The sequence below is a fragment of the Sander vitreus genome, chromosome 4, assembly GCF_031162955.1.
Source record: "Sander vitreus isolate 19-12246 chromosome 4, sanVit1, whole genome shotgun sequence".
Taxonomy (NCBI): domain Eukaryota; kingdom Metazoa; phylum Chordata; class Actinopteri; order Perciformes; family Percidae; genus Sander; species Sander vitreus.
This window is the reverse complement of record NC_135858.1, coordinates 7,316,891-7,343,536: the sequence shown is the minus strand read 5'-3', so window position 1 is coordinate 7,343,536 and position 26,646 is coordinate 7,316,891. Positions and strand designations below refer to the sequence as shown.

Here is a 26,646-nt window from a genome sequence, read left to right as displayed (position 1 = left end):
TGCTGAAAATATCCTCACCTGTGTCTCCTCCGCCTCCAGCAACTGCCTAGGCTGAGCCTGCCTTCCTGCTGATCCTCTGCCATTGCCTGCCACAAACTCACCACCTCCAGACACCATCTGCTTTCACCAGGATTGCCACCTCACCACCTTGTTTTACTCGCTTACTTGCAAGTACTGAGATACAATAAAACTACTAACTCCAATCCATTGAATCCATTTTTTATTTTTTTTATTTTTATTTTTTTTATTTTTTTAAAGTAACAATTACAGTAGGGTTTGTTATCTAATTAAAAAAAAAAAAAAATTAAATGTCTAAAGCTGTAAACAGCAAGAGAAACAAAAGCGACTCCGGAAAACCGAGGTTGTGTGAGAAACGAAAGCCAGGAAAACGAAAGTTAAGTTTTGATTTCTCATTGCAGCCAGATTCTGCAGTCCGACTCCGGCACACCGAGGTTGTGTGACGGTGGCAGAAGTTGAATTGTCATTTACCTTTTTTTTATTTCCTTTTCACAGGAGACAAGAGTCAGCATGAACACTCTGAACCAACAGTATGAGGAGAAGGTGCGTCCCTGCATCGACCTCATTGACTCTCTTCGCTCTCTGGGTGTAGAGAAGGACTTGGCGCTGCCAGCTATCGCCGTGATTGGAGACCAAAGCTCGGGGAAGAGCTCCGTGTTGGAGGCGCTGTCAGGGGTGGCTCTGCCAAGAGGAAGTGGTAAGTCAGTAAAAAAACTCTTTACTTGTATCCTAATAGCTAAAACATACGGCATTCATCAACACTAGCGGTCCGTCCGTTGATTACAACTTGTAATTTTGTGCTATCAGAGACATCTTTCATAATTTCTCCCAAGTAGCCTACACTGGATTCAACGTGGACTCTTCCTCTCTTTTTCCACCCTTTTGTAATTCAGGCATTGTGACAAGATGTCCTCTCGAACTGAAAATGAAAAGAAAGAAAGAAGGAGAGGAGTGGTACGGAAAGATAAGCTACAAGGACTGTGAGGAAGAGATAGAAGACCCCGCAGATGTGGAGAAAAAGATTCGAGAAGGTACAGTATACAGCGTTCTCAAATGTCAAGATCAAAAGCCAACTATTGGAGGAGGTTAAAGGGAGTTGTATTTGCTTTTCAGTGATCAGCACTACCATCCTCTGTAATTATATTACATAATGTCTTCTCTCTCCAGCTCAGGATGAAATGGCCGGGGTCGGGGCGGGGATCAGTGATGACCTCATCAGTCTGGAGATCTGCTCTCCTGATGTTCCAGACCTGACGCTCATTGACCTGCCCGGCATCACCAGGGTGGCTGTAAAGGGACAACCAGAGAACATTGGAGACCAGGTATGCCCGAGTAAAATATCTTGAGTATTGGACGCATTGCGATGAAATCTGGTACAAACAGTCATCGTCCTCAAAGGATGAATCATAAGGACTTTGGTGACCCCTTCAGTGCTCTAGTGTCATAAACAGATTACATGGCCGCTTGTTCAACATGTCAGTTTATGCCCCAGGAACAGAAGACTTACTTACCCCCTTGAAATTTGCTGTGGATATCAATGCAACTTAAATGACGAATCCCAGTCATACAGATTTAGGCCCTGACCTTTCCTTGAGTAATGCAGTTAGGCTAAAACAGGGGTTTTCAAAGTCTTACACTGTAAAAGTTATCTAATGCTGAATTATCTATTACTATCAGTAGTTTCTGTTTGCACTGTTCCCATGCATCTACAGAAAACTAAAACTGGATTACTTTGATACTGAAGAAATCTTAAAAAATGGGATGATTCTCATTCAAATAAAAAGTCATCATCCTCATCAGTTAATGACCCACTTTGAAAACATGGAAATAAAGAAGCAAGAAAAATGCAAGGTTATACAGTACTTCTATTTCATTCTAGCATAATCCTGTTTGACTGATTAGTTTACATACTTGTTTGTATTTTCCAACAGTGTGTTTTAACAGATGACTGATAACTGATAAAGTAGCATCTAAGACCGGCTTTGCTTTCACTCTGTGGAAAAATACTACACAGTGGATGTGCTGGTCATAAACAGGGCTTCTTCTTTTTTTGTAAATGTAACCTGTAACTCTACAAAGTTGCCCTTGGAAGATATGCTGGGTTAGGTCACTACTGTAGGTAGTAAGCTAATTACTCAGATGTTGCTTAAATGGCACATTAGTGTATATATTTGTTTCCCCAGAGCATTGTGTTTTGTGTGATTGACTGTAGGTTACATGACACCGTAGCTTGATGTGGGGTTGCGTCTCCCCAAAAGTTGATTTTGTTTCAACTTTTCGCCACAGGGCTGCTGTGTATTTTTCCGGTTTCCTCTGCATTCCCCAAAGCCGCAGCCTAAACTCCGTACCCACATCCAAATGAATGTGAGGACTGGCATTTTTGCCACAACTCCTGATTTGGTGTGAATGCAGCCTTATGTCAGAGCAGAGAAAAACAGTTTTATTAATTTCTTACACTTTTAATATTGCATTTTTGGTATTCGGAAAGTCTAAAGACAATACAACCCACCCTTATTATACGCTATATTGCTCTTATTACAGCTCCATGCACACTACTTCAACACGTGGACAAATCCAAAGCTTGACAGGCCTAATACACCTAGGTTGTTTCTTTCCATTTTTCATCCATCCAACAATTTTGCGTGTCATGCTTATTTTAGCCTCGCTAGACAGTAGTGAGTTTTAGTCTTGTTATAATGTATTTGTTCATTATTTGATTGTAACAGTCCCAAACACCATAGTTACTTTGATAGTTGTACAGATTGTAAGTTTATAATTATACGTCATGTTATATGAATGAATACTTTCAGATAAAGAGACTGATCCAGAAGTTCATCAAAAGACAAGAAACCATCAGCTTGGTGGTTGTTCCATGCAACGTGGACATAGCAACCACAGAGGCTTTGAAGATGGCACAGGAGGTGGATCCTGATGGGGAGAGGACTCTGGGTAAATAGAGCTGATTTTTAAGAAAAGTCACCTGGCTTTTTAGTAACGCAAAACTTGAATGTACTTCTGTAGTTCGAAGTGGACTCTCTCTTTTCAGGTATCTTGACCAAGCCTGACCTGGTGGACAAAGGCACAGAAGAGACAGTGGTTAAAACTGTCCATAATGAGGTCATCCACCTGAAGAAGGGCTACATGATCGTCCGGTGCAGGGGTCAGAAGGATATCACAGACGAGCTGTCCCTGACTGAAGCAATAGAAAGAGAGAAAGCCTTCTTTAAAAACCATGTGCAATTCCAGTAAGTTTTTATGTTAATTTTATACAAACAATGATTTGCAGTTTTAGCAGTTGTGCAGCATGTAGTCTGTAACGTTTATTTGTGCTGTAGGATCCTCTACGATGAAGGCCGTGCCACTGTTCCTAAACTGGCAGAAAAGCTCACCCTTGAACTGGTGCATCATATCCAGGTAAATACTTCTTAGTGCTTCCCACTATTGTCCACCACAGATGACTTTGCCCACTTCAGTTGTTAAAGGTTTGACCCATCTGTGATTTGCAGAGATCGCTGCCTCAACTGGAAGAGCAGATAGAAAAGAAACTAACAAAGACTCAGGCAGAGCTCGAAAAATATGGCAACGGACCCCCACCTGACGCAACTGAGAGACTCGGTTTCCTCATTGATGTGAGTTTACGAGCTGACACAAATCAGAGCACCTCCTCGATTTTGAGCTTCTTAAAAAAACTAATTTGCCCTCTTCTTTTTATCTGAACCTGTTATATTTTAGAGAGTGACAGCATTTACATATGATGCTATCAGCCTCGCCGCAGGAGAGGAACTCAAATTTGGAGGCAGGCCTAATATCTTTGCCATACTCAGAAAAGAGTTTGCGGTATGGAAAGATGTCATAGAGCGCTCTGGAACAACATGTAGGTGCATTAACAACTTGGTCATTACATCACTTGAACACTGTAATGTAAACTACTGAGTAAGATAGTACAATATTGTCAATATGTTTTGCTGTAGACTGCTGCATTGACTGTTGTACTAACCAAGTGTCGACCTTCTTTATGTCGAATTCTCCCCCCCTACCCCACCACCACACACACACACACACATACATACACACACACACACACACACACACACACACAAATTCATCCCTATTGTAGTCAACTGGAATATTGAGAGAGAGGTGATTCAGTATGAACGAAAGTACCGTGGAAGAGAGCTGCCGGGTTTCATCAACTACAAGACCTTTGAGGGCATGGTCAAGGAGCAGATTAAACAGCTGGAAGGGCCTGCTGTCCTGAAACTCAAGGAGGTGGCAGGCATGTATTATCATGATGCTACAATGATTGCAGGCCATCTAAATATGCAAGACATTTGAGTTATTATTAGATCTTGTATTGTCTAATTTGTATTTTCTCTTTTAGAAATTGTGAAGAAAGAGTTGTTTGAGTTGGCACAGAGCAGCCTTGTTGGACTTCCTTACCTCATCAAAACAGCTCAGGTATCATTTTCATTGCCCATTGCTACTGTGTACATATGACTGAATATTGTTGAATATTTACTGACAACAGTTTGTGTCCTTTAGATGAAGATTGAAGCAATCAGAAAGGAGAGGGAGTCTGCAGCAGAGTCCATGCTGAGGACTCAGTTTAAGATGGAGTTGATTGTTTACACTCAGGACAGCACATACAGCAAGAAGTTAGGGAAGCGGAAGAGGGAAGATGAACAGCCGTGTGTGACTGTCTTCAATGGTGTAACAGTAAAGTCGAGCACCAGCAGCACTGACAGTGGGGCCACCCTGAAGGAGATGATTAAACACCTTAAATCCTATTACCAAGTAAGTGAAATTTACATGTTGGGCATTTTATTTTTGTGTCTCACAGCATTTAATACATCACACACTTTTTAGATGCCGTATAAAGGAAGGAAAGAAAACATTTATTTTAATCTTCCACTGCATAGACAATCTCCTGTATTCTTCTTTGAAGGTGGCATTCAACTATATTTTATTATCAGACTAAGTCAGCTACATGGTTGACATTTTATTTAATTGGCAGCTAAATAACACGTATTCAGTATGCAAACAAATTTATATTTACCAGTATAGGCCAATATTTTAGCCATCATTTTATTTTCATTAAATTCATTTAACTTCCATGTTTGTGTCTAACATACATTCAACACAAACGGCTCTGTTGCATGTAAATGTACTTAAAATAGCAATAGTATGCTTTATTTTTCATTTACTCATGTTGGCACAAGGTGGTGGTTACTGTATGCTTTATTTTTAATCTGAGCTCATTTCACAAACAGCAACTTTGCGCACTAATGACTATTTATGCCCTGACTTTATAGACAGTTGTAGCAAAATTTGCCCTCCAAATATTTTAAAAATTCCCTACACCGACTGTATGTAATTGGAGTATAAATGGCAGTAGAAAACAATTGAATACTGAATAGTATGCAGAGTAGATCATTTCTAACAACTTCCAGTATAAACCATGTCCAACTACTGTATAATCCAAACACAGATATTTTTTGTAACATAAACAGAGATAGTATATAGTATAATACTTTGTGTTACAGCCCTTTCTCCTCTCCAAACCACAGATTGCTGGCCAGCGTCTGGCTGACCAGATCCCGCTGGTGATCCGCTACCAGATGTTGCAGGAGTCTGCCGTCCAGCTGCAGAGGGAGATGCTGCAGATGCTTCAGGACAAGGAGAAAACTGAGACCCTGATTCAAGAGGACTCTGGCATAAAAGCCAAGAGAATCCACCTTCAGAATCGCCTCAAGCGCCTGTCAAAGGCACGCATGCTGTTGACTGACTTCAGTATTAACATATACAACTTCAACACAACTTATTGCAGTCCTTGAAACCAGATTACTAATAGAAGAAGTTGCTGAATTTTCGCATTCTTTAAAAAATTCTGTTGCAGATTTTTTTTCATGTTTTTGACATTAGTAATTTATTTTATTAAGTAGGGCTGTCAAACGATCATTTTTTTTCTTAATCGCTTAATTTCTATAGTTAATCGCGATTAATCACATGTTTTATCACATGATTAAAATTCTATTTATTTTTTTCAACATATGGGTTTTCTTGAGTATTAGAGTTTAGTTTTTGGCTTTTTTGAACTGACATCCTGCATGAAACCACAAAAGCTGCCTCTCAATCAGTCTGTCACAGACATGTTTGCACCGAGTACACCATTTACGTATTCAGCTTCACCGACCGTGTTGTCCATTGACGTGTCCCAGTGAGCCATCATGCCAAGAGGGTTCAACACGTGGGAGGTAGATGTACGTACTCTTTTAAAGCATTACCCCATAATAACTTTATTTAACATGATTTAACAACAGAGAGTAGCATTAACGTAATATTAGGTAATAGCCCAACAGCCAATCCCAAACACATGCTATATATTATTCATTGGAGTGTGTGAGATGTGAAAGAAACACTTAGCTAAGTTAGCTAATAAAGTTAAACAGGTTGATTAGTTCAGTGCTTATGATGTCAGCTGTAAGCCCGTTGGACATGCGAGTCCAAAACTGTAAAAACGTTTCATAGATTGTAATGTAAACATAACTTACTCAAATAAAACTGATAACATATGTAACCTCTCTTGTATTGCCAGTGCTACACATACTGTCTTGATAATGTATAAAATAAAAATATTCACCTCCTCACCTTTTTATATATACATGTTGCTGATGTGAAAATGCTATCATTGGTTAAATGCCTTTATAGTAACACTGAAGATAAAGTTATATTTGCCCAGCATTACCAAAACATTACACTATCTGTCTAGCTTTCGGTGTGCATTGTTTTTCACAGACTTACACTTCAACAGTTTTACGAATCTTGCAAAATGATCTTTTTTATTGACGAACATCAGTGTAATTTATGGCTCAATTCAAATGAGATCAAATAATTATTGGTCTCTCGCCAGTGATTACTGAAGCCTACATTTTTTTTTTTTACAAAATAAGGTTCCATGGTGGTCCACTGGAAGGGGAGGGAGTTCGCTCACAGGATTTTAGTCTGACCCACCGGATGTAGACTGTGGGTATATAAGCTGCCATTGGCCGCATATTTCACGTGGCATTCTCCTCCCCTTCTATCTGCATGTTACTGTTTTAGAAATCCTCTTTGCTACGGTAAACAACAACCTTCAAGTTGTCATAGAAAGAAATTCCGTATAGCTAGTCGTTAACTTGTGTTTAAAGGAATATGACTCTTACATTTTGCTCATCTATGGATCAAATTGATTTTACTACAGTTGCAGGACCATAACAACTTATGAATGCACCATGAAAAAGCCCAGACTCGCAAGACTCACGTGCCCGATGTGAATCAGTTTTCGGTCAAAGCCAAAGTCCCAAGTCAGTCGGAGATTTGGCACATCTTTGAACTCTGACAGTGACATGCACCAGTGACATTGACTTGACCAATGTACCTATCTGTTCCACTTCACACAAGCTTTTGTGATGTCGTTTTAATAACATTCTGCAAGAGCCACATACAGCTATTAAATCGTCTGTGGTTTTAACTTTGAAAAGTGTTGTTGTGGAGTTTTATGTAACATAAAACCTATGTCTTTTGAACCTTTGTACCTTTTTATAACAATCCAACAAGCATGCACACTTGACACAGCAATTGGCAAGGTGTGTGGAAATAAGTATGCATGATATGAGTCTCTCTTTCCAGCTCTCCTTTGCAATTTCAACTACTTCCTTACCTTTTTATTTGAGAGACTGTCTGAAGGTATGTGCTATTCTCCCCGTTTGTTTGAATCATTTTGTGTGATTCTGCTTTATGTTTCGCCATGTTTTCAAGTGTGACCATGGGGCAAGTGGTGTGATTATATTCGTTTCATTGATTTTGCCTTTATCAATCAACATTTGGAAGATGTAATATTAATTCAGCTTTTAACCAAACTATTAATATTCAGTCTAAGTATAAAACTTTTTGCAATTTTGTTAACTTGATTTCTTCATTTAGTCATTCATTCACACGTAATTTAGGCATTGTGACAAGATGTCCTCTTGAACTGAAGATGACCCCATCACAGGTCATTCAAAAAGTAGGTAGTGAAATGAGGGAAGGTTGTAGATATTTAGAATTTGAAGTCACCTGAAATGGAGTATTTCCAAATGTTATGCTTCCCTCCTTTTCAGAAGGTAATATTAGAAAAGTACAATTTAGTAAACTTTTTATTCCATTTTGCATATTGGATAACTGCACTTTGCAGATGAGAACTTGATACAGTTAATATAATGTTAAAATGTCAGTATCCAACTATATCCACCAGCTACAATAATATATTCTGTATACACATTAATGACTTAATGTGATACAAATAAATAGACCAAAAGCACATAGGCTCTCTGCCCACTGATGAGTCACCACCCCATTATTTTTATATGAAAGGGGATAGCATGAATTCCCTGAATTAAGACATCTTATGTGTTTGTACAATTTTAAACACACAAATGCCAGGGAAACAAAAACCTACCCTACGAGTTGGCTCATAATTTTCTATCGCCCGGAATCTGGGTTCAATGATTTGATTCTGGGAATATAGGCCATAAAAATTCTCTTTACAGTTTTTATTTTTACAAAAGTCTTCATGATGAACCCTCTAACAGTATGAGGAGAATGGGACTCATTGGCTCTCTGGATAAAACAGTGAGACATTTACAACTGCAGACTTGATAATGAGACATTATTTTTTGTTTAACTTTATTTATAGCCATTTATAGCCACCTGACCTGCTCCTCCCATGAGCTCACCTGCTTTCCATTTCCCTGCAGCTCCAGCAGTATTTCAATTATAACAACCTGCGAGCTAGCAACCTAGTTAAATCAAGACGGCCACCTTAATACATCTCTGGATAGCATAACTTCAATAGTTGTCAAGTTGTCAAAGAAAACTTCTGTATGTATGTGTCAGTATGAGGAGAAGGTGCGTCCCCTGCATCGACCTCATTGACTCTCTTCGCTCTCTGGGTGTAGAGAAGGACTTGGCGCTGCCAGCTATCGCCGTGATTGGAGACCAAAGCTCGGGGAAGAGCTCCGTGTTGGAGGCGCTGTCAGGGGGTGAATGCAGGAAATTAAGTCTTTGACTCTCAAAAATTTCCCTAGGGGAGCACACCCAGACGCCCCCACTTTGATATGTCCATTCTGTTCCATATATTTATATAGAACAGTATACCTAGTATACCTATATACTAAAATACATTAAACTACACCACTGCACTCATCCTTAATTCAGGCATTGTGACAAGATGTGAAGGAGAGGAGTGGTACGGAAAGATAAGCTACCAGGACTGGGAGGAAGAGATAGAAGACCCTGCAGATGTGGAGAAAAAGATTAGAGAAGGTACAGTCCATCCAACTGAACAAACGGCATTGTGAATATCTTGTAATAAAATAGTATTGATGAAGCAACAGAAATTATTTAAGTGTCAGGTAAACCAGAGAACATTGGAGACCAGGTGTGTCAGAGTAGTAGTTTTGCACTCAGTACTTTGGTTATTAATCACCGGCTGTAATGCATAACTATTACCATTTTAAGCATCAAAAACATTGGTTTGTCGAGTCATCTGTCTGTACAGATTATTATGGTCTTCAGACAATAAATCCTATTGACTTTAGGTGACTTTTCATCTAGCTCCACAAACAAACCAGTTTCCACTTGTCCAACTGTGGTTCATGGTAAGATACCTAAAAAATTCTCTTTACAGTTTTTATTTTTACAAAAGTCTTCATGATGAACCCTCTAACAGTATGAGGAGAATGGGACTCATTGGCTCTCTGGATAAAACAGTGAGACATTTACAACTGCAGACTTGATAATGAGACATTATTTTTTGTTTAACTTTATTTATAGCCATTTATAGCCACCTGACCTGCTCCTCCCATGAGCTCACCTGCTTTCCATTTCCCTGCAGCTCCAGCAGTATTTCAATTATAACAACCTGCGAGCTAGCAACCTAGTTAAATCAAGACGGCCACCTTAATACATCTCTGGATAGCATAACTTCAATAGTTGTCAAGTTGTCAAAGAAAACTTCTGTATGTATGTGTCAGTATGAGGAGAAGGTGCGTCCCTGCATCGACCTCATTGACTCTCTTCGCTCTCTGGGTGTAGAGAAGGACTTGGCGCTGCCAGCTATCGCCGTGATTGGAGACCAAAGCTCGGGGAAGAGCTCCGTGTTGGAGGCGCTGTCAGGGGTGAATGCAGGAAATTAAGTCTTTGACTCTCAAAATTTCCCTAGGGGAGCACACCCAGACGCCCCACTTTGATATGTCCATTCTGTTCCATATATTTATATAGAACAGTATACCTAGTATACCTATATACTAAAATACATTAAACTACACCACTGCACTCATCCTTAATTCAGGCATTGTGACAAGATGTGAAGGAGAGGAGTGGTACGGAAAGATAAGCTACCAGGACTGGGAGGAAGAGATAGAAGACCCTGCAGATGTGGAGAAAAAGATTAGAGAAGGTACAGTCCATCCAACTGAACAAACGGCATTGTGAATATCTTGTAATAAAATAGTATTGATGAAGCAACAGAAATTATTTAAGTGTCAGGTAAACCAGAGAACATTGGAGACCAGGTGTGTCAGAGTAGTAGTTTTGCACTCAGTACTTTGGTTATTAATCACCGCCTGTAATGCATAACTATTACCATTTTAAGCATCAAAAACATTGGTTTGTCGAGTCATCTGTCTGTACAGATTATTATGGTCTTCAGACAATAAATCCTATTGACTTTAGGTGACTTTTCATCTAGCTCCACAAACAAACCAGTTTCCACTTGTCCAACTGTGGTTCATGGTAAGATACCTAAAATACTAAATACTGAGCCAAACTTTACAACAAGGGTCTGTGCTGGGTCCTTTTTACACTCTACATAAACACTATATATAACCAGGGGTGTCAGACTATGGGTGGAAAGGGGACTGAGTACCCAGGGCCCTCGTTGTGAGGAGGGCCCAAAAAGATGCTAAAATGAATAGGTTCTCCAATGTTTTCTCAGTTAGCCTTTTAAAATTATATCAGATTAGTAAACAGAATGTGCCTTTGGAACATTGGATGACTGGTTGCTGATAATGGGCAATGTAGATATTGCATTAAAGATCAGCCACTTCTTTCTACAACAGTCAAGAACCCTTTTGCAATTATGTAAGCACATAATGTAATCTGAAAACTGCTGCCCTGGTTAAAAAAAACAATGCAACTGATCTTAGCTGGTATTCTGTCTGTAAAGGAGTGGAATGGAAATTTCTAAGTGACCCCAAACTTTTGACCGGTAGTGTATATGAACTACTGCATATACATGTATGCATATACAGGCACCATTTCATGAAATGGCCTGAACCTGTATCTTAACATTTAGACAATCGGAGCATGGTGTCTAAGAGTGATTGCAATCTTAATGATTAACAACTTAATGATGAGCAACATGGCTTAATGATGAAATAAGGACATGTATGGTCCTGGTCCATTCTTGTTTACTGCAAAAGAAAAAACAAAACAAAAAATGAATTAGGAAAACTATTATTCCTATTGTCAGCAATTAATATGTTAGTGTCATCACAGTCAGGATGAATTAAAATGAACATTATGATTTTCATTCAGTTTGATTCCTAAAGACCTATCTGGCCAGTATGTGTGGATTAACCGTACTTGTGGCCAGATTAGAGGCCATGTTTTGTGTTGCAGCTCTGTTGGGTTGCACCACATCACTTTAAAGCTAACCTGCTCGAGGCCAGGGCAGGAAGCAGCACTGGCAAGTAGAATAAAGCATAAAATGGAAGAACTCAAAAGTATAAGTAGCTCAAAATTGTAAGAACGTGAGTAAATGTACAGTTACTTTCAACCATTGATGCCAGGTCAAAAGAGCAATTGAAAACCCTTTAAAATCATTATGTACTTGTATAGTCCAAAACTACAATACTTGGCTTCCATGTATCGATACAGTATTGCAACGGAAAATATCGCAATCCTATGCTGTATCGCTCCCCCCCCCCTAGGTGGCACAGTGGTTAGCAATTGTCACACAGCAAGAATGTGTGTGGACGTCTCTGTCCGTCAGTGTTATAAGCATAATAACACAACAGCTCCATTCAGAACTAACCACTCATTTACATACTCAAATACCACCAAGTAGTAAGTCGGGTCTTGTTTATTGTTTTGAGTTTCAACAGCTGGTCCTGAGGTTCATCTGCAGAAGTTTCAGTGGCCCATTGTTATATTTGTGAAGCAACTTTCATATTTTTTTGAGGACTGTACTGTAAAAAGAAATTGTGGGAGTCCCCACAAGTCGGGGGTTGCTACTGATGTGGACATGTGACAACCAGCAGCTTACACAGTTTTAACTGAAATGAGAGCAGCCATTGCTGCAGAGATGATTGTTGTATTGGCACATTTTTGGTTAGTTACTGATAGATGAGCTCATAGACTTTCTTTTGCAATGATAGTTGCAAAGTTGCAAAATGATACTTGTTGATCAGCTGTGCTTGCTATTATACCTCATTAAAAAGGTATTATCCAAGAATGTGATGCATAATATGACCATCCTGCATCAGAGCTTAATATACACAGGTGGCACTAGGGGTGGAAATAACCTGAAGCCCCAAGGTATGATATTATCACGGTATTTCTGTCACAATACGATATTATTGTGATTTTTAAACATATTGCGATATTCGGCGATATATTGCAATTTCTAACTTTAAATGTCCCCAAAGGAAAACTTTGTACATCTCACTTCAATGAGTCCATCTATTGGACTGAAAAAGCAATTGATTTTATTATTCTTGTACCAAAAAGTTAAATGCTCATGTGTAATTTATTTAATAAAAAAGCAATACTTGGCATCCGTGTATCGATACAGTCTTGCCACGAAAAATATTACAATACTACTGATTTTTGTAGCCAAATGGCTAGTGAATGTTAAAAAAAAAATTGGCTGGTGAGTCAAGCAAATCTACCATTCTATCAATGTTGATTCCTGTTGGTATGTAATTTACATGTGTCTCAAAAGTCCAGCGCTGATTTTTTTTTTTTTACCCCAGTCCAGCCCTGCCTACTGCTAATCAACTTTCCTCCTCACATTCATGTCGTAGCATAAAATCAAATAAAAGAGGTTATGTTGATATGTTTTTCCTCGGAAGATGACTATATAGACTACGTTCGGTATCCGCTCCGTTAGTGTTTGTCCCTGTGTGACAGCAACAACAAAAAAGAAAGTCAAGGAAACGAAATCTAACTTTTTAATTTCCTTTGAGGGTTGCATTGCTGAACCTATCCGCAGTTGGCATCTGTCACACTTTTGGCATCCGAGCATCTGTAGCTCGGCACAGGCAAAACTAATTTCAGTGAACAGGATTTTTTTTCTATCGGTTTTATTCCTTTTTTAAACACAGTTTCTTTCCAGATAACAGCATGAACACTCTGAACCAACAGTATGAGGAGAAGGTGCGTCCCTGCATCGACCTCATTGACTCTCTTCGCTCTCTGGGTGTAGAGAAGGACTTGGCGCTGCCAGCTATCGCCGTGATTGGAGACCAAAGCTCGGGGAAGAGCTCCGTGTTGGAGGCGCTGTCAGGGGTGGCTCTGCCAAGAGGAAGTGGTAAGTTCCAGTCACTGAGACAAAAAAATTAAAATATTATACGTGTGTTTCCTAATGTTACACAAGTAGGCCTAATGGGTTTAATTAAGGTTCATACGTGCCATTGGTCGAATTAAGAAAGTGAGACCACCACCAGTGTCAGATAATATTTAAAGCTGCAGTCAGATTTTTGGCCATGGAGCAGAAGAACCACAAGCTAAAAAACACGACTCCATTATCAACTGGGAGGCGGAAATCTCAAAACCTGCATGGCTGGGTTTACAGCAGTTGTGTAAATGAGGACAGCATGCCAACTTGTAGGCTACAACAAAAACTGCCAGGTATCAAGAGAGGCACAACAAAAAATCACAGCCTTACAAAGATATCCGTGAAATTCCTGTTTGTGTGTATGCAATCGGCTTATCTGCTCAATGAGGTAACAATGCCTTAGAACAGTCAGAAATTATTTCTACATTATTGCCATCTGTTATATTATGTTGTTGTTTTCACTTTTACCTTTGTTGCATCTCTCTCTTCCTTCCTGTCATCTAACTGGCGCTATTTAATAAAGGCACAAGATGCCCAAATAATATTTCAAACTAGAGAGGCAGTATTCAGTTAAGGGTTCAGTATGCTTGAAAATAAAATAATAACTTTGATAAGTCTCTTCAAGTCATCAACAGCTGGTCCGGAGGTTCATCTGTAGAGGTTTCAGTGGCCCATTGTTATATTTGTGAAGCAGCTTTCATCTTTGTTGAGGAATCTACTATACAAAGAATCCCCAAAGAATCCCCATTGGGGATCAATAAAGAATTAAATTAAATTAAATTAAATTAAACGGTGGGAGTCCCTACAAGTGGTGCACTAAAGCACAAAAAATTAGCTTTAAGATAACTCTCAAAAACTCAGCACATTGTGATTTCATGTGAATGTGGCAGAGAGAAAGAATATAAGATGGACAAAAGCCTTCAAGAAACTGACCAGCAACATCAGAATGTGACAAGGGGACACTGTAGGAGCCTGAGGGTAATAGCCTAATAGGATATGTACAACTGTAATACTAATTACCACTGTTTGTGTGTATACAATCAGGTTACAATCAGCTGCCTATGTCAGCGTGCTAACATCCCCACAATGGCTCAAACTGTTTAGCAGGTATAGTGTTCACCATGTGTACATAAAGCCACACTACAGAAATGTCCCTGTTTACATTTGGGTCATGGATTTTGCCAAGAAAAAGTTGACATAGGTGTTAGACTTCTCTACCATATTTATTTTGCCTGGTACATGTTTTGAAGATGAAGAATATTGATCCAACTTTATAAAGATGGTCTCAAGTGTTTTCTAAGAGCGCCAACTGCTTTTCATAATTTCAACAAGCACACTGGATTTCACTTTTTCCCCTCATCATAATTCACTCTTCATTAATTCAGGCATTGTGACAAGATGTCCTCTCGAACTGAAAATGAAAAGAAAGAAAGAAGGAAAGAAGTGGTACGGAAAGATAAGCTACCAGGACTGTGAGGAAAAGATAGAAAACCCTACAGATGTGGAGAAAAAGATCAGAGAAGGTACAGTATTCAACATTCTTAAATTTCACCATCAAAAGCCAAGTATTGGAGCTACTGATTTTTTTTTTTTGGTTTTAGTGATCAGCAATTCCATCCTTTAATCATTTTACATCATGTCTTCTCTCTCCAGCTCAGAATAAAATGGCCGGGGTCGGGGTGGGGATCAGTGATGACCTCATCAGTCTGGAGATCTGCTCTCCTGTTGTTCCAGACCTGACGCTCATTGACCTGCCCGGCATCGCCAGGGTGGCTGTAAAGGGACAACCGGAGAACATTGGAGACCAGGTATGCTTGTGTTTTTTTAAAGGTAGTGTTTATGAAATTGCCGCAGGTCGGGCTCGGACCCTGGGCCTCTGCTTCAAGGAATAAACCTGTAACTGGGCCCCCAGGTGTGCTTGTTCAGTGTCCCCAAAACACATGGTGAGCAGTTTTCATATAGACATTGTCTTTGGAAGAAAGTTGTTCCAAGGAAAAATATTGACAGTGAGGTCTGTGGATTATCCAGATATAACCAGTATAGAAATCTACCAAAAAAAGGAAGGACCAGGGCCCTATTTCACCTACCCCTACACAACATCTCATTAATGACTTCCCATATTGACATTTCCACTAGCAAGACCTTCAGTCCAAATAGCAAAGCAAATTAGACTGCCATGAAATGGGGGCCGCTAGCAAAGCTATAGACTTTTAGTTGTGTCATATTCCCTCATTATGTGATAAGAACTGACTTGGGCACAATAGTGATTTGGTAGTTGTACAGCTTATAACTTGATGTATGATATGAATACATTCTTTCAGATAAAGAGACTGATCCAGAAGTTCATCAAAAGACAAGAAACCATCAGCTTGGTGGTTGTTCCATGCAACGTGGACATAGCAACCACAGAGGCTTTGAAGATGGCACAGGAGATGGATCCTGATGGGGAGAGGACTCTGGGTAAATTGAGCTTGTAGAGGCTAAGCCCAAGCATTAAGCCCCTGAGGTGCTGTACCAATGGTAGAATAATTGACAGACTGTTTACCTTTTTTGATCAATGAAAGTCCAAATCGTATTTGCAGTTGAAATCATTGGTTTCATTTATTTCCATCAAATATTTGTGTGTGTGTGTGTGTGTGTGTGTGTGTGTGTGTGTGTTATTGGCTCTTACAGAGCTAATTTTGAGAAAGCACCTCCTAGGTTACTCAGTTCTTAGGTATCTCTCTCTCTCTTTTAGTTATCTTGACCAAGCCTGACCTAGTGGACAAAGGCACAGAAGAGACAGTGGTTAAAACTGTCCATAATGAGGTCATCCACCTGAAGAAGGGCTACATGATCGTCCGGTGCAGGGGTCAGAAGGACATCAAAGACAAGGTGTCTCTGACTGAAGCTATAGAAAGAGAGAAAGCCTTCTTCAACGATCATGTGCATTTCCAGTAAGTTTATTCTTTTTGAGTAATTATACAAATTATAGGGTTTGACAACTTGTGCAGATGTTACTTTTTATTCTTGCTGTAGGACTCTCTATGATGAAGGCCATGCCACTGTTCCTAAACTGGCAGAAAAACTCACACTTACGCTGGTGCATCACATTAAGGTGAATTTGTCTTATTGCTTCATCCTAAAAATTCACTATATAAATTATGACTAGTCACCTTATGTATCTAGTCCATTCCTTCAACCACCTCTCTCTTCCCCTATGCCCATGCGTTATCATTCTTCATCCAACTACCATATGCCTTCAGACTTTACCTCATCTGGCCTGCTGTAACCCCTTTTCCTCTAGAACCACTCAGCTGACCTTCCCACTCACTCACTCACTCACTCACTCACTCACTCACTCATTCACTCACCTGTTTCCCATTTCCCCTAATCAGCCCAGTAGTACATATAGCAGTTATTTTTTATCAGGACTCTGCCAGTTTGTCAAAGTTGCAATGTCGCTTTCTTGCTTTGTGTTATTGCTTTCAAGCTTCTATTACCTGTAACCTGTATCTGTACCTGCCTACCTGCAGCTGCCTGTAAGCATAAATACCCTCGCTTTGACAATAAATCATTAATAAAACCACTGGGCAGACCGACTATTTTCACAGAATCGGTTACTTGAATTGATTATTATTGACTACTTTATTGACTACGTATTGAACCGTTCGAGATTTGATACTTTTTGCAAATATGGCATCAGTTTCTCTTTGACGCAGTCCATTATAGTATGTCAGCCTCTACAACACAGCTGTTGGCCATTTTTTGAAGCGTCACATCCCCTGCAAAATGACTCTTTCATTATCAGAATTTGATCAATTCGTTCCAATAACATTTGCAAAGTCTAGAAGAGCCGCATGATTAAATCATTTAATCCGCTTCAAGTTAGCAGAGTGCTAAACCGGAAGTAGCCGGCTCGGCCAGCGGTGGTCATCAACATTTTTGGCTTCATATGAATGAATGGGGCTTTGTCTCGAATGCTGTATCCAGCTTTTTTCACACATCCATGGGTTTGACAGGACAGTACATATCAGACACTAAAAAGAGTCGTTCAAAAAGATTTGTTCTTTCATTTTTGCCCATCATTAATACCACTCTGCATGCATTGTCTGCGTTTGGATCCAATCCTGCATATGCTAGTCATGAAACTTTAGGTGTTAGAACAGAAACAATTACGCGAATGCAGACACTATTAGAGCTACGCAAGACTGATTTCAAACATCGTGTTCTGGACTGTGTTACCTAAAAATGTGTGAGCTGCACTTTGAGTGTGCATGCTAGATGCGCTATAGCATGAAACAGAGTCAAGAGAAAGCCGCCCCCTTATGTTTGGGTACACTTCCGCTCAAAATGCCATGGCTGACCAGTTAGATGAAGCTCTATCTGAACATGTCTGTATGCCAAAGCATATTTATGACACTTCGTCACCTCTTCATTCAGACACACACCCCATCGTCTGTTTTCTTTTTTTTTCTTCCATCCGTGCAGAAAGCACAGCAGCGCACGTTCCTCCACAGACGACATGTTTGTTTACTACTGTGTAGGGCTGCACAATATGAGGAAAATGTCAAATTGCGATTATTTTGACTGATGTTGTGATTGCGATATGATTCACGATATTGTAGGGAATGTTACATTTTTGGATCATCATTCTCATTTTCATTGAAACACAAATAAAAATGTACTATAGTCATGTAGTGTGATTTTTGCGACAATCTGTACCAAACAAAGATGTTTTCCTTTAGTCTGTAGGATAGGATTTGTAGGCCCGGGACGTCTCTGCAGCACCACAATACTTCATTCAGAATTAGTCCATATTGCGATTTCGATAAAATTGCGATTAATTGTGCACCCTTACTACTGTGGTCATGGAAACACTCTGATTAGCTCTATCTTAGCTCTATATTGTCCTCTTGAGGACTTACGTTTGTAACCTACACCGGTGCGTAAGAGCGCACGTTCAGTATGTTCACCAGGGACCCGTGTCTGTACCAGAGGGGCCAGGTATTTGTGTACTTGCATGGACGATGTTTCTGCCCTTCAACTTTTGACCCATGTGTGATTTGCAGAGATCTCTGCCTCAATTGGAAGAGCAGATAGAGGAGAAGCTAGAACAGACTCAAGCAGAGCTGGAGAGATACGGCACTGGACCCCCAACGGATGACACTGAGAGACGTGTCCTCCTTATTTATGTGAGCTTCCTAACTCTAACACCTAACATTTACCTCCCTACAAAGACAAATGCTCAATACCATGTATGAATATTAAATGTTTATATTAAATATTTGTTGTGCTGCAGAAAGTGACAGCCTTCACTCAGGATGCCATCAGTCTGACTACAGGAGAGGAGTGTGGAGACCAGCTCAATGTCTTTTCTACACTCAGAAGAGAGTTTGGGAAGTGGAATGCCCACCTGGACCACTCAGGAAAAAACTGTGAGTGTATCATTTTGATCTGGTCTACAGATGTCCATCAGCAGGACTCTGAAATATTGGTTTATGTGTTGCAGTGAACAAGAGGATTGAGAGAGAGGTGGAGGCATATGAAGAGAAATACCGTGGAAGAGAACTGCCGGGCTTCATCAACTACAAGACCTTTGAGGTCATGGTCAAGGAGCGGATCAAACACCTGGAAGAACCCGCTGTCTTGAGACTTAAGGAAATAGGAGGTATATGATTCAATATATGATACATTTAAATGTTTTTATTTATTAATCAAGTTTTATTGTCTTACCATACAGCTGAAGTGCTTGGTGGAGATCAAGCTGCTTCATCTTCTTGTATTTCCATTTCCTCCAGATGTTGTTAGAAAGGTGTTCATACAGCTGGCCCACAGTAGCTTCATTGGATTTCCTAACCTCATTACAACAGCCGAGGTAGTACTCTTTAATGGGTTTGATATTGATTTTGTAATGATTTGATTGTCATCAGTATTTTTGGCTCTCACAATTTAATTTGCATTCTGTTTTGGCAGTGTTTAGACTGACCAGAATCTTATTTTCTAGGCAAGGATCAAATCCATAATGCAACAAAAAGAGTCCACTGCTGAAGCCATGCTGAGAACCCAGTTCAAGATGGAGTTGCTCGTTTCCTTTCAGGACAGGACATACAGCAGTTGCAGCAGTTTGAGTGACCGAATGAGAGAGGCGGAAGAGAAGGAAGACAAATGCAAAGGCACGAACTTTCATAAAGAAAGCAGTATTGTGTACAGCATGGATAATCATGCAACACTTCAGGAGCTGATGTTGCACATTAAATCATACTACAAAGTAAGTTTTAATGTAGAGGGATAATTCATGATCAAAAGTAATGACAGCAAAGTTTAGACAGAGGATATGTGTTTTTAATAACTGGCCTCGTTAGTCCAACTCTTCTATCTTTTTCCTTCTTCAGATTGTCAGCCAACATCTGGCTCATCAGATCCCGCTGGTGATCCGCTACCAGATCTTGCAGGAGTCTGCCATCCAGCTGCAGAGTGAGATGTTGCAGATGTTTCAGGATAAACCGAAATTGGAGTTGTTGCTGAGTGAGGATTATGACATTGGCAGGAAGAGGGTGGCTTTACAGAGTCGCCTCAAACACCTCATGAAGGCCCACACATACCTGGTGGAGTTCTAGAACAGCATGATTTTGTTTTTCAGCTTGTCACATACATTTATGGTTGGGCAGTAAGTATATTATTTGTCACTTTGGGTATTAAGTGTAGAATCGTCATTGTCTATACAGCTCGTCATATTAGAACATGCTCTGAAAACCAGAAGTTACTAATGCACCATTTCATGATTTGGCCTGAACACGTACCTTAACATTTAGGCGATCAGAGCATGGTGTCTAAGAGTGAGTGCATTATGATTGTGTTAGATTTATCTAGCATTCTCTCTGTTGTTGTGATGCTTCAAATTGATTATGTTGACACCAAAAATTAAGACATAGTTGCAAATACTATTTAAACAAGCTGTGTCTTGATAAGAATAGAGTACCTTTATTTGATATAGCACCTTTCACCGACAGTCACAAAGTGTTTCACATGATACGATTGTAAAATAACAATGGAATAAAAATTAAAAAGACTTAAAAACACAAAATTACAAACCTGAGCCAAAAGCCAGTTTTAAGCCGTTTTTTAAAAGCATCAACAGAGATCACAAACCGTAAAAGAATAGGAAGGGCATTCCACATAGAGAGCCACCACTTTAATGGATCACCTTTTGTGTTTAATCAAGTGCGTGGGACAACCAATAATCCCTGGTCAGAAGACCTGAGTGACCTATTGGTAATGTAAGAATGTAATGATGAAGAAATAGCAAAAGAAAACATGCAGTCATAATTCTCTATTATATACTTTTGTTCTTTTGCGAAAGAATACAAAAACTTATTTCCTCCAATTATTTGTTGGTGCTATTACAGTTGACATAAATTAAAATGACCATTGTGATTTCATATCACCTTTTGAGTACGCGTGGCTTAACCGTACTGGTGCCCACATCAGAGACCATGGGGCCTTTCCCAATTCCAGAATTTGTACCAGAGATAATATATTTATAGTTATATACCGGCCCATCCACAGACAGATTTGGATTAAAAGCGGGTGGGTGAAATAATACAATAATGAGGAAAATATTATTAACATTCTCTAATATGTGAACGTCACACTGGGTGTGTGGAAACATTTATTTAGCCTACTGAAAGCAGCCTCTCTAATCATGAAAGTAAATGAAAACACTCTACAGTATATTATTTAAAAAGCAATGTTGCCTACAGCAATTGGTGCAGGGGCAGTTAAATGTTAATGTGTGTCTCTAAAACGGAGAAACAAAAAGTCAGAGGGCCTCTGGACACAGAGCTGGACTCTAACAAATACATGTTTATGTTCAGGAACAAAAGGTTCCAATTTCTAAAAAAGCCTACTTTGTAATTGGCCTTTTGCCTCATTAAAAAGATGATTATCCAGGAATGCACATAAGCACATGGGACTGCAGATGAAAATTAGCTTTAAGATAACTTAACAACAACACATGCAATTACGGCTGGGCAACATATCAATATTATATCGACATCGACATTGATATATGAGGCTAGATACTTAGTCATTATATCCACATTATTGGTGATTGCCTGAATGATGATTTAGCAGCATTCACAGTATTGTTATCAGATTCTTTATTCTTCTGGTCGCCTCTAACTTCTGCATATTTTCAGCTACAAAAACCATTCAAATATCAAACTGTTCAGCTCTTTAATCACATGATGGGATTTTAACATCTTTCTGCTATTTATACTTTTTAAAACATTAAGCTTTTTCAATTTTTATTTTACATTAAAGTCAATGGAGCAATCTGCAAATCCTCTTCAGGCTTCTTTCCTTTTGAAATGCTACTCCTCCTACATACTTTCACCTACAGACAACATTCAAACTTTAAACTGTTCACAAAACCTTTAGCTATTACAGTTTTATTCAGATTTGTGATCTCATACACAGTTTTTGTGGTATCACTGTTTAAGCATTACTTAGAGTGGGTGATGACATCACTTGAGTGGGAAGCCTTGAAAAATAGTCTTAAAACCTCTATAACTTGCTCTCACGCCTACAACATTTACTTGTCATAGATACTTTATACATCAAAATGTAGCTATTATTGTCCTTTTTCAGCCAATGTGCTCATTTAAGCAATAAAAAAAAACTGATATGTAATTTTTAACTGTATCTACACAAATAATATGTCTACAGCTTTAACAAAGTCTTAGGAAGCTCAAAGTGAAGAAATTCCAGGAATACAGTTTACAGTTGACTGGGAAGCACGAAAACCAGCAGCGTGCTGCCAATCATTCTGAGATTCTTTCTCTCCCAGGTGTCACTTTGCTATCACTGACATCACACTACATTATGAACCACCCAGACCTGTCAGGTCATCTGAGACAGGTTTGCCTTCTGTCCCCAGAGTCAGAACTAACTTTTAGTGGGATTAAAATGTGATAAATATAGAAGCACTTTGAATTGCGCTGTTGCTGAAATGTGCTACATAAATGAAGTTACCTTAAAGGTGTAGTAAGTGATGTTAATCCAATAAACTTTGTCAAAATCAGTAAATATCTCCTCACGGTCCCCTAGTTCTGTTTTCTGTGTGCGTTAAAATAAACGGTGTTAATACACAGCCCTGGCTGTGTAAATGGAAAACAAACAAAGGAGTGCAAGAGCCATAAAACATTGTTCCAGCCAATCAGCAATAGGCAGCAACATTTGATGGTAGGGGGGAGGCAGTATTGAATGTGCCGGCCAGTAGTTATCTGTCTTTGAATCTGGGGGCGGAGCTTCTGAAGGTTGGGGTTGTATTTGTTTGGCAGTTGAGTTCAAATAACAATGTTAAAGGTGTAGTAAGTGATTCTGATTGTGTTAGATTGACCTAGCATTCTCGAGAACAGGACACATTGGCAAGTGTGGCAAGGGCAGTGGCACTGGAGTAACCGCCACCTGACTAACTATCCAACAATGCCACCTGGGAACTTTCACCACAAGATATGCCTTATCTCTGCCTTGACTGACACCATTATACAAAGGCTACACAAGTTCGTAGACTGAAGCAAGACAGAGACATGTTTCCAAAAAGAAATCAAATTTAGGTAAAAAATATAGAAATCCAGGTCCAGGTGGAAGTTTATCGGAGCCGACCCACACTGGCCAGTACCTAATGTTTGACTCTCACCACCCTCTAGAGCACGTGTCAAACTCAAGGCCCGCGGTCCAAATCTGGCCCCTTGCAGATTTAGATCCGGCCTGTATATAAATTTGGGTTCACAATAAATTTTGGCCCACCTAGTTGTGCGCCAAACCAAAAACACAAGAAAGTGCTTTTTAAACTGCAATTACCTGACATTCAAAACAGAATATGGCAGATATGCCAACTCTGAAACTCAGAAATTCCCCCAGAAGCAGAGAGTTTTCATATTCAGGCTGGTTGTTGTTAAAAAAAAAAATGTATCCTTGTTTTGCTCTGAAAAATAAACTGGACAAATTTACAGTTCTACCATGAGTGCTACAAAAAAAAATTAAGAACTGTGAGTGCCTTTGAAAATACTTGTTTTTTTAATTTATATGTGACATTCTGGGGTTCTTTTATTATATCATACTTGTTTTTGCAAAAATAAATAAAAAAAATAAGCGAGAGAGAGAGAGAGAGAGAGAGAGAGAGAGAGAGAGAGAGAGAGAGAGAGCGATCCGGGGCTATTCATAAAAAATTTGGGGGCTGTTAGTAGCCCGGGACACCCAGGCCTAACGATGCCTCTGGGACCACCAGTGTCAGATAATATTTAAAGCTGCAGTCATTGATTTTTGGCCATGGGGCAGAAGAACCACAAGCTGAAAAACATACCACTCTGATACATTATGTTTTATAAAGTTGTTTTGGCTAACATGTTATCCACTGCCAGACATTCAGCAGACATGAAGCAACATTAGCATTCAGTTGTGTTTCTGCCCACTCGACAAAATGCTGTTTTCCTTTCCTTTTCGCTCTGTTTTGGTCTCCACCAATCTTAGTAAATGGTTTATAATGCTAGATGGTCCAGTGTTCACCAGCTTAATTTTGATGCTGTCAACAGCTTTCATAGAGACTATATATTTCTTTGGTACAAATCAGTTCCCGTAAAAACTGAACTGGGACATTTTTTTCTGAAAAGACAAATCAAATTTTTTCATCACTGTAAACACATCTCCATTATAAACTGGGAGGCGGAAATCTTAAAACCGGCATGGCTGGTTTTACAGCAGCTGTGTAAAAGAGGGCAGCATGCCAACTTGTAGGCTACAACATATACTGCCAGGTAACAAGAGAGGCACAACAAAAAAATCACAGCCGTACAAAGATATCCGTGAAATTCCTGTTTGTGTGTATGCAATCGGCTTATCTGCTCAATGAGGTAACAATACCTTAGAACAGTCAGAAATTATTTCTACATTATTGCCATCTGTTATATTATGTTGTTGTTTTCACTTTTACCTTTGTTGCATCTCTCTCTTCCTTCCTGTCATCTAACTGGCGCTATTTAATAAAGGCACAAGATGCCCAAATAATATTTCAAACTAGAGAGGCAGTGTTCAGTTAAGGGTTCAGTATGCTTGAAAATAAAATAATAACTTTGATAAGTCTCCTCAAGTCATCAACAGCTGGTCCGGAGGTTCATCTGTAGAGGTTTCAGTGGCCCATTGTTATATTTGTGAAGCAGCTTTCATCTTTGTTGAGGAATCTACTGTACAAAGAATCCCCAAAGAATCCCCATTGGGGATCAATAAAGAATTAAATTAAATTAAATTAAACGGTGGGAGTCCCTACAAGTGGTGCACTAAAGCACAAAAAATTTGCTTAGAGAGAAAGAATATAAGATGGACAAAAGCCTTCAAGAAACTGACCAGCAACATCAGAATGTGACAAGGGGACACTGTAGGAGCCTGAGGGTAATAGCCTAATAGGATATGTACAACTGTAATACTAATTACCACAGAAGGGGGAGAGACATGATCTGAAAAAAATGTGGATTTTATTTGAGGAGATTAAAACAGAAAGTGAATATGGCTGCTGAGAAAGAAAAGCATTATGCAAGGTTAAATGAAATACATCAATTTTATTTTCTTAAAAGATTTTTACAGTAAAAAAATTGTTTCTTTATAAATTAAGAACACCTTTAGGGGTTCAACAAACTAAGATAGCTAGATAGATAGAGATAGATAGAGATACTTTATTAATCCTGAAGGAAATTAAGGTGTCCAATAGCTTATACACATACACACACACATATGCACACAGAAATATGACATCCACGTACACATACATACTACAAAAATACAAAGGAAGATCTCAATAGTGTGCCCTTACAGTAAAATTAAATTGTAGCAAAAAAATGCAGAAAGGTGCAATGGTAACATAGTGTAAGAGAGTTTCAGTGCAAGTCCATTTTCAGTGCAAGTTCTCTACCTACTCAAGTACAACAGGCTACACATATATCAAAAATAGAATAATAATTACTTAACTATACATAGACACTAATGAAAGACGAAAGACGAAAATGTTACGTTAAAGTTGAAAAATGTCCATACAGACAAAAAGAACAGGGTGGTGTATTGACCATACAGGCAAGCTAGTAAAATCAAATGGGCAGGTGGCTAATATAGCCAGTAAGGGTGGCCAACAGTGGCAATCAGTCCAGTCCAGGGTAGTTTATATGTATGCATAAAGGCACCTGGATGAAGGCATGGTATAAAGGGATGTGTGCAGAGCAGACTTAAAACACTTCAGAATCACACTCCTCCCCTTCTGTGTAGCATTGAAGAGATTAATGGCTCTAGGGACAAATGACCTACACAGCTGTTTTGCAAGACAGAGACAGGAGCCCACCACTGAACATGCTCTTCTGCTTAGAGAAAGTGGTGTGCAGGGGGTGGCAGTCATTGTCCATTATAGAGAGCAGTCTGTTCAGGGTCCTCTTATCTGCAACTGATGTCAGTGACTCCAGTTCCATGCCCACCACAGAGCCAGCTTTTCTCACCAGCCTGTCCAGTCGTCCAGCATCCCTCTTCCTAGTGCTGCCTCCCCAACATACCACAGCATAGAAAAGGACACTGGCCATGACAGACTGGTAGGACATAAGCAGGAGTTTTCTGCAGACATTAAAGGACCCCAGTTTCCTAAGGAAATAGAGCCTGCCCTTCTCTTCCTAAGGAAATAGAGCCTGCTCTGCCCCTGCAAGTGGGCTGAGGCTAGAAAATGGTCAGGCAGACTACTTAGGAGGTTATTTTATTTTGTAATCAAATATAAATCGTAGAATATTTTGCTCAAACAATAACTCATAACATTTTTAGTAAGGATTGGTATTACAGTTCATCTGCCTACATTAGCAGTACTGACTAACTTATGACAGTCAAGAAAAAAAAGTAAGAAAGAAAGCCAAGGAAACGAAACCCAAGTTAACTTTCATTTCCTTTTACCGCTGCATCCCTGAACCAATCCGCAGTTGACA

General features: G+C 39.4%; 2 protein-coding genes across 4 annotated transcripts; both read left to right on the top strand.

Moving 5' to 3' along the window:
• The first annotated feature begins 209 nt into the window (after nt 1–209).
• LOC144516563 (interferon-induced GTP-binding protein Mx-like) lies at nt 210–6,665 on the top strand. Of its 2 annotated transcripts, none has more exons than XM_078247940.1 (13): nt 210–395; nt 514–715; nt 912–1,049; nt 1,186–1,340; nt 2,829–2,967; nt 3,065–3,263; nt 3,354–3,432; nt 3,525–3,647; nt 3,751–3,892; nt 4,136–4,294; nt 4,400–4,476; nt 4,561–4,812; nt 5,586–6,665. In XM_078247940.1, exons 1-13 carry the CDS (start codon nt 309–311, stop codon nt 5,850–5,852), a joined length of 2,019 nt encoding a protein of 672 aa, XP_078104066.1. In that variant the 5' UTR covers nt 210–308; the 3' UTR covers nt 5,853–6,665. The 2 variants fall into 2 exon arrangements, with proteins under 2 accessions (XP_078104066.1, XP_078104065.1); XM_078247939.1 differs by having other exon boundaries at nt 5,562–6,665.
• A 3,746-nt stretch (nt 6,666–10,411) lies between these two features.
• On the top strand, nt 10,412–21,981 carry LOC144516562 (interferon-induced GTP-binding protein Mx-like). Of its 2 annotated transcripts, XM_078247936.1 has the most exons (12): nt 13,125–13,630; nt 15,043–15,180; nt 15,311–15,465; nt 15,979–16,117; nt 16,395–16,593; nt 16,676–16,754; nt 18,709–18,831; nt 18,939–19,074; nt 19,149–19,307; nt 19,438–19,514; nt 19,644–19,907; nt 20,032–21,981. In XM_078247936.1, the coding sequence occupies exons 1-12, from the start codon at nt 13,444–13,446 to the stop codon at nt 20,254–20,256; spliced, it is 1,881 nt and encodes a 626-aa protein (XP_078104062.1). In that variant the 5' UTR covers nt 13,125–13,443; the 3' UTR covers nt 20,257–21,981. The 2 variants fall into 2 exon arrangements, with proteins under 2 accessions (XP_078104063.1, XP_078104062.1); XM_078247937.1 differs by lacking the exons at nt 13,125–13,630; nt 15,043–15,180 and adding an exon at nt 10,412–10,495.
• Nucleotides 21,982–26,646: the final 4,665 nt, after the last annotated feature.

Excerpts from the sequence above, each read along its gene's own strand:
- LOC144516563 (XM_078247939.1), top strand. The coding sequence starts at position 309 with ATGTCTAAAGCTGTAAACAGCAAGAGAAACAAAAGCGACTCCGGAAAA. Across the intron at positions 3,648-3,750 it reads GACTCGGTTTCCTCATTGAT|AGAGTGACAGCATTTACATA; the intron begins GTGAGTTTACGA and ends GTTATATTTTAG. Across the intron at positions 3,893-4,135 it reads AGAGCGCTCTGGAACAACAT|TCAACTGGAATATTGAGAGA; the intron begins GTAGGTGCATTA and ends TCCCTATTGTAG.
- LOC144516562 (XM_078247936.1), top strand. The coding sequence starts at position 13,444 with ATGAACACTCTGAACCAACAGTATGAGGAGAAGGTGCGTCCCTGCATC. Across the intron at positions 16,594-16,675 it reads AACGATCATGTGCATTTCCA|GACTCTCTATGATGAAGGCC; the intron begins GTAAGTTTATTC and ends TTCTTGCTGTAG. Across the intron at positions 19,308-19,437 it reads GAGACTTAAGGAAATAGGAG|ATGTTGTTAGAAAGGTGTTC; the intron begins GTATATGATTCA and ends CATTTCCTCCAG.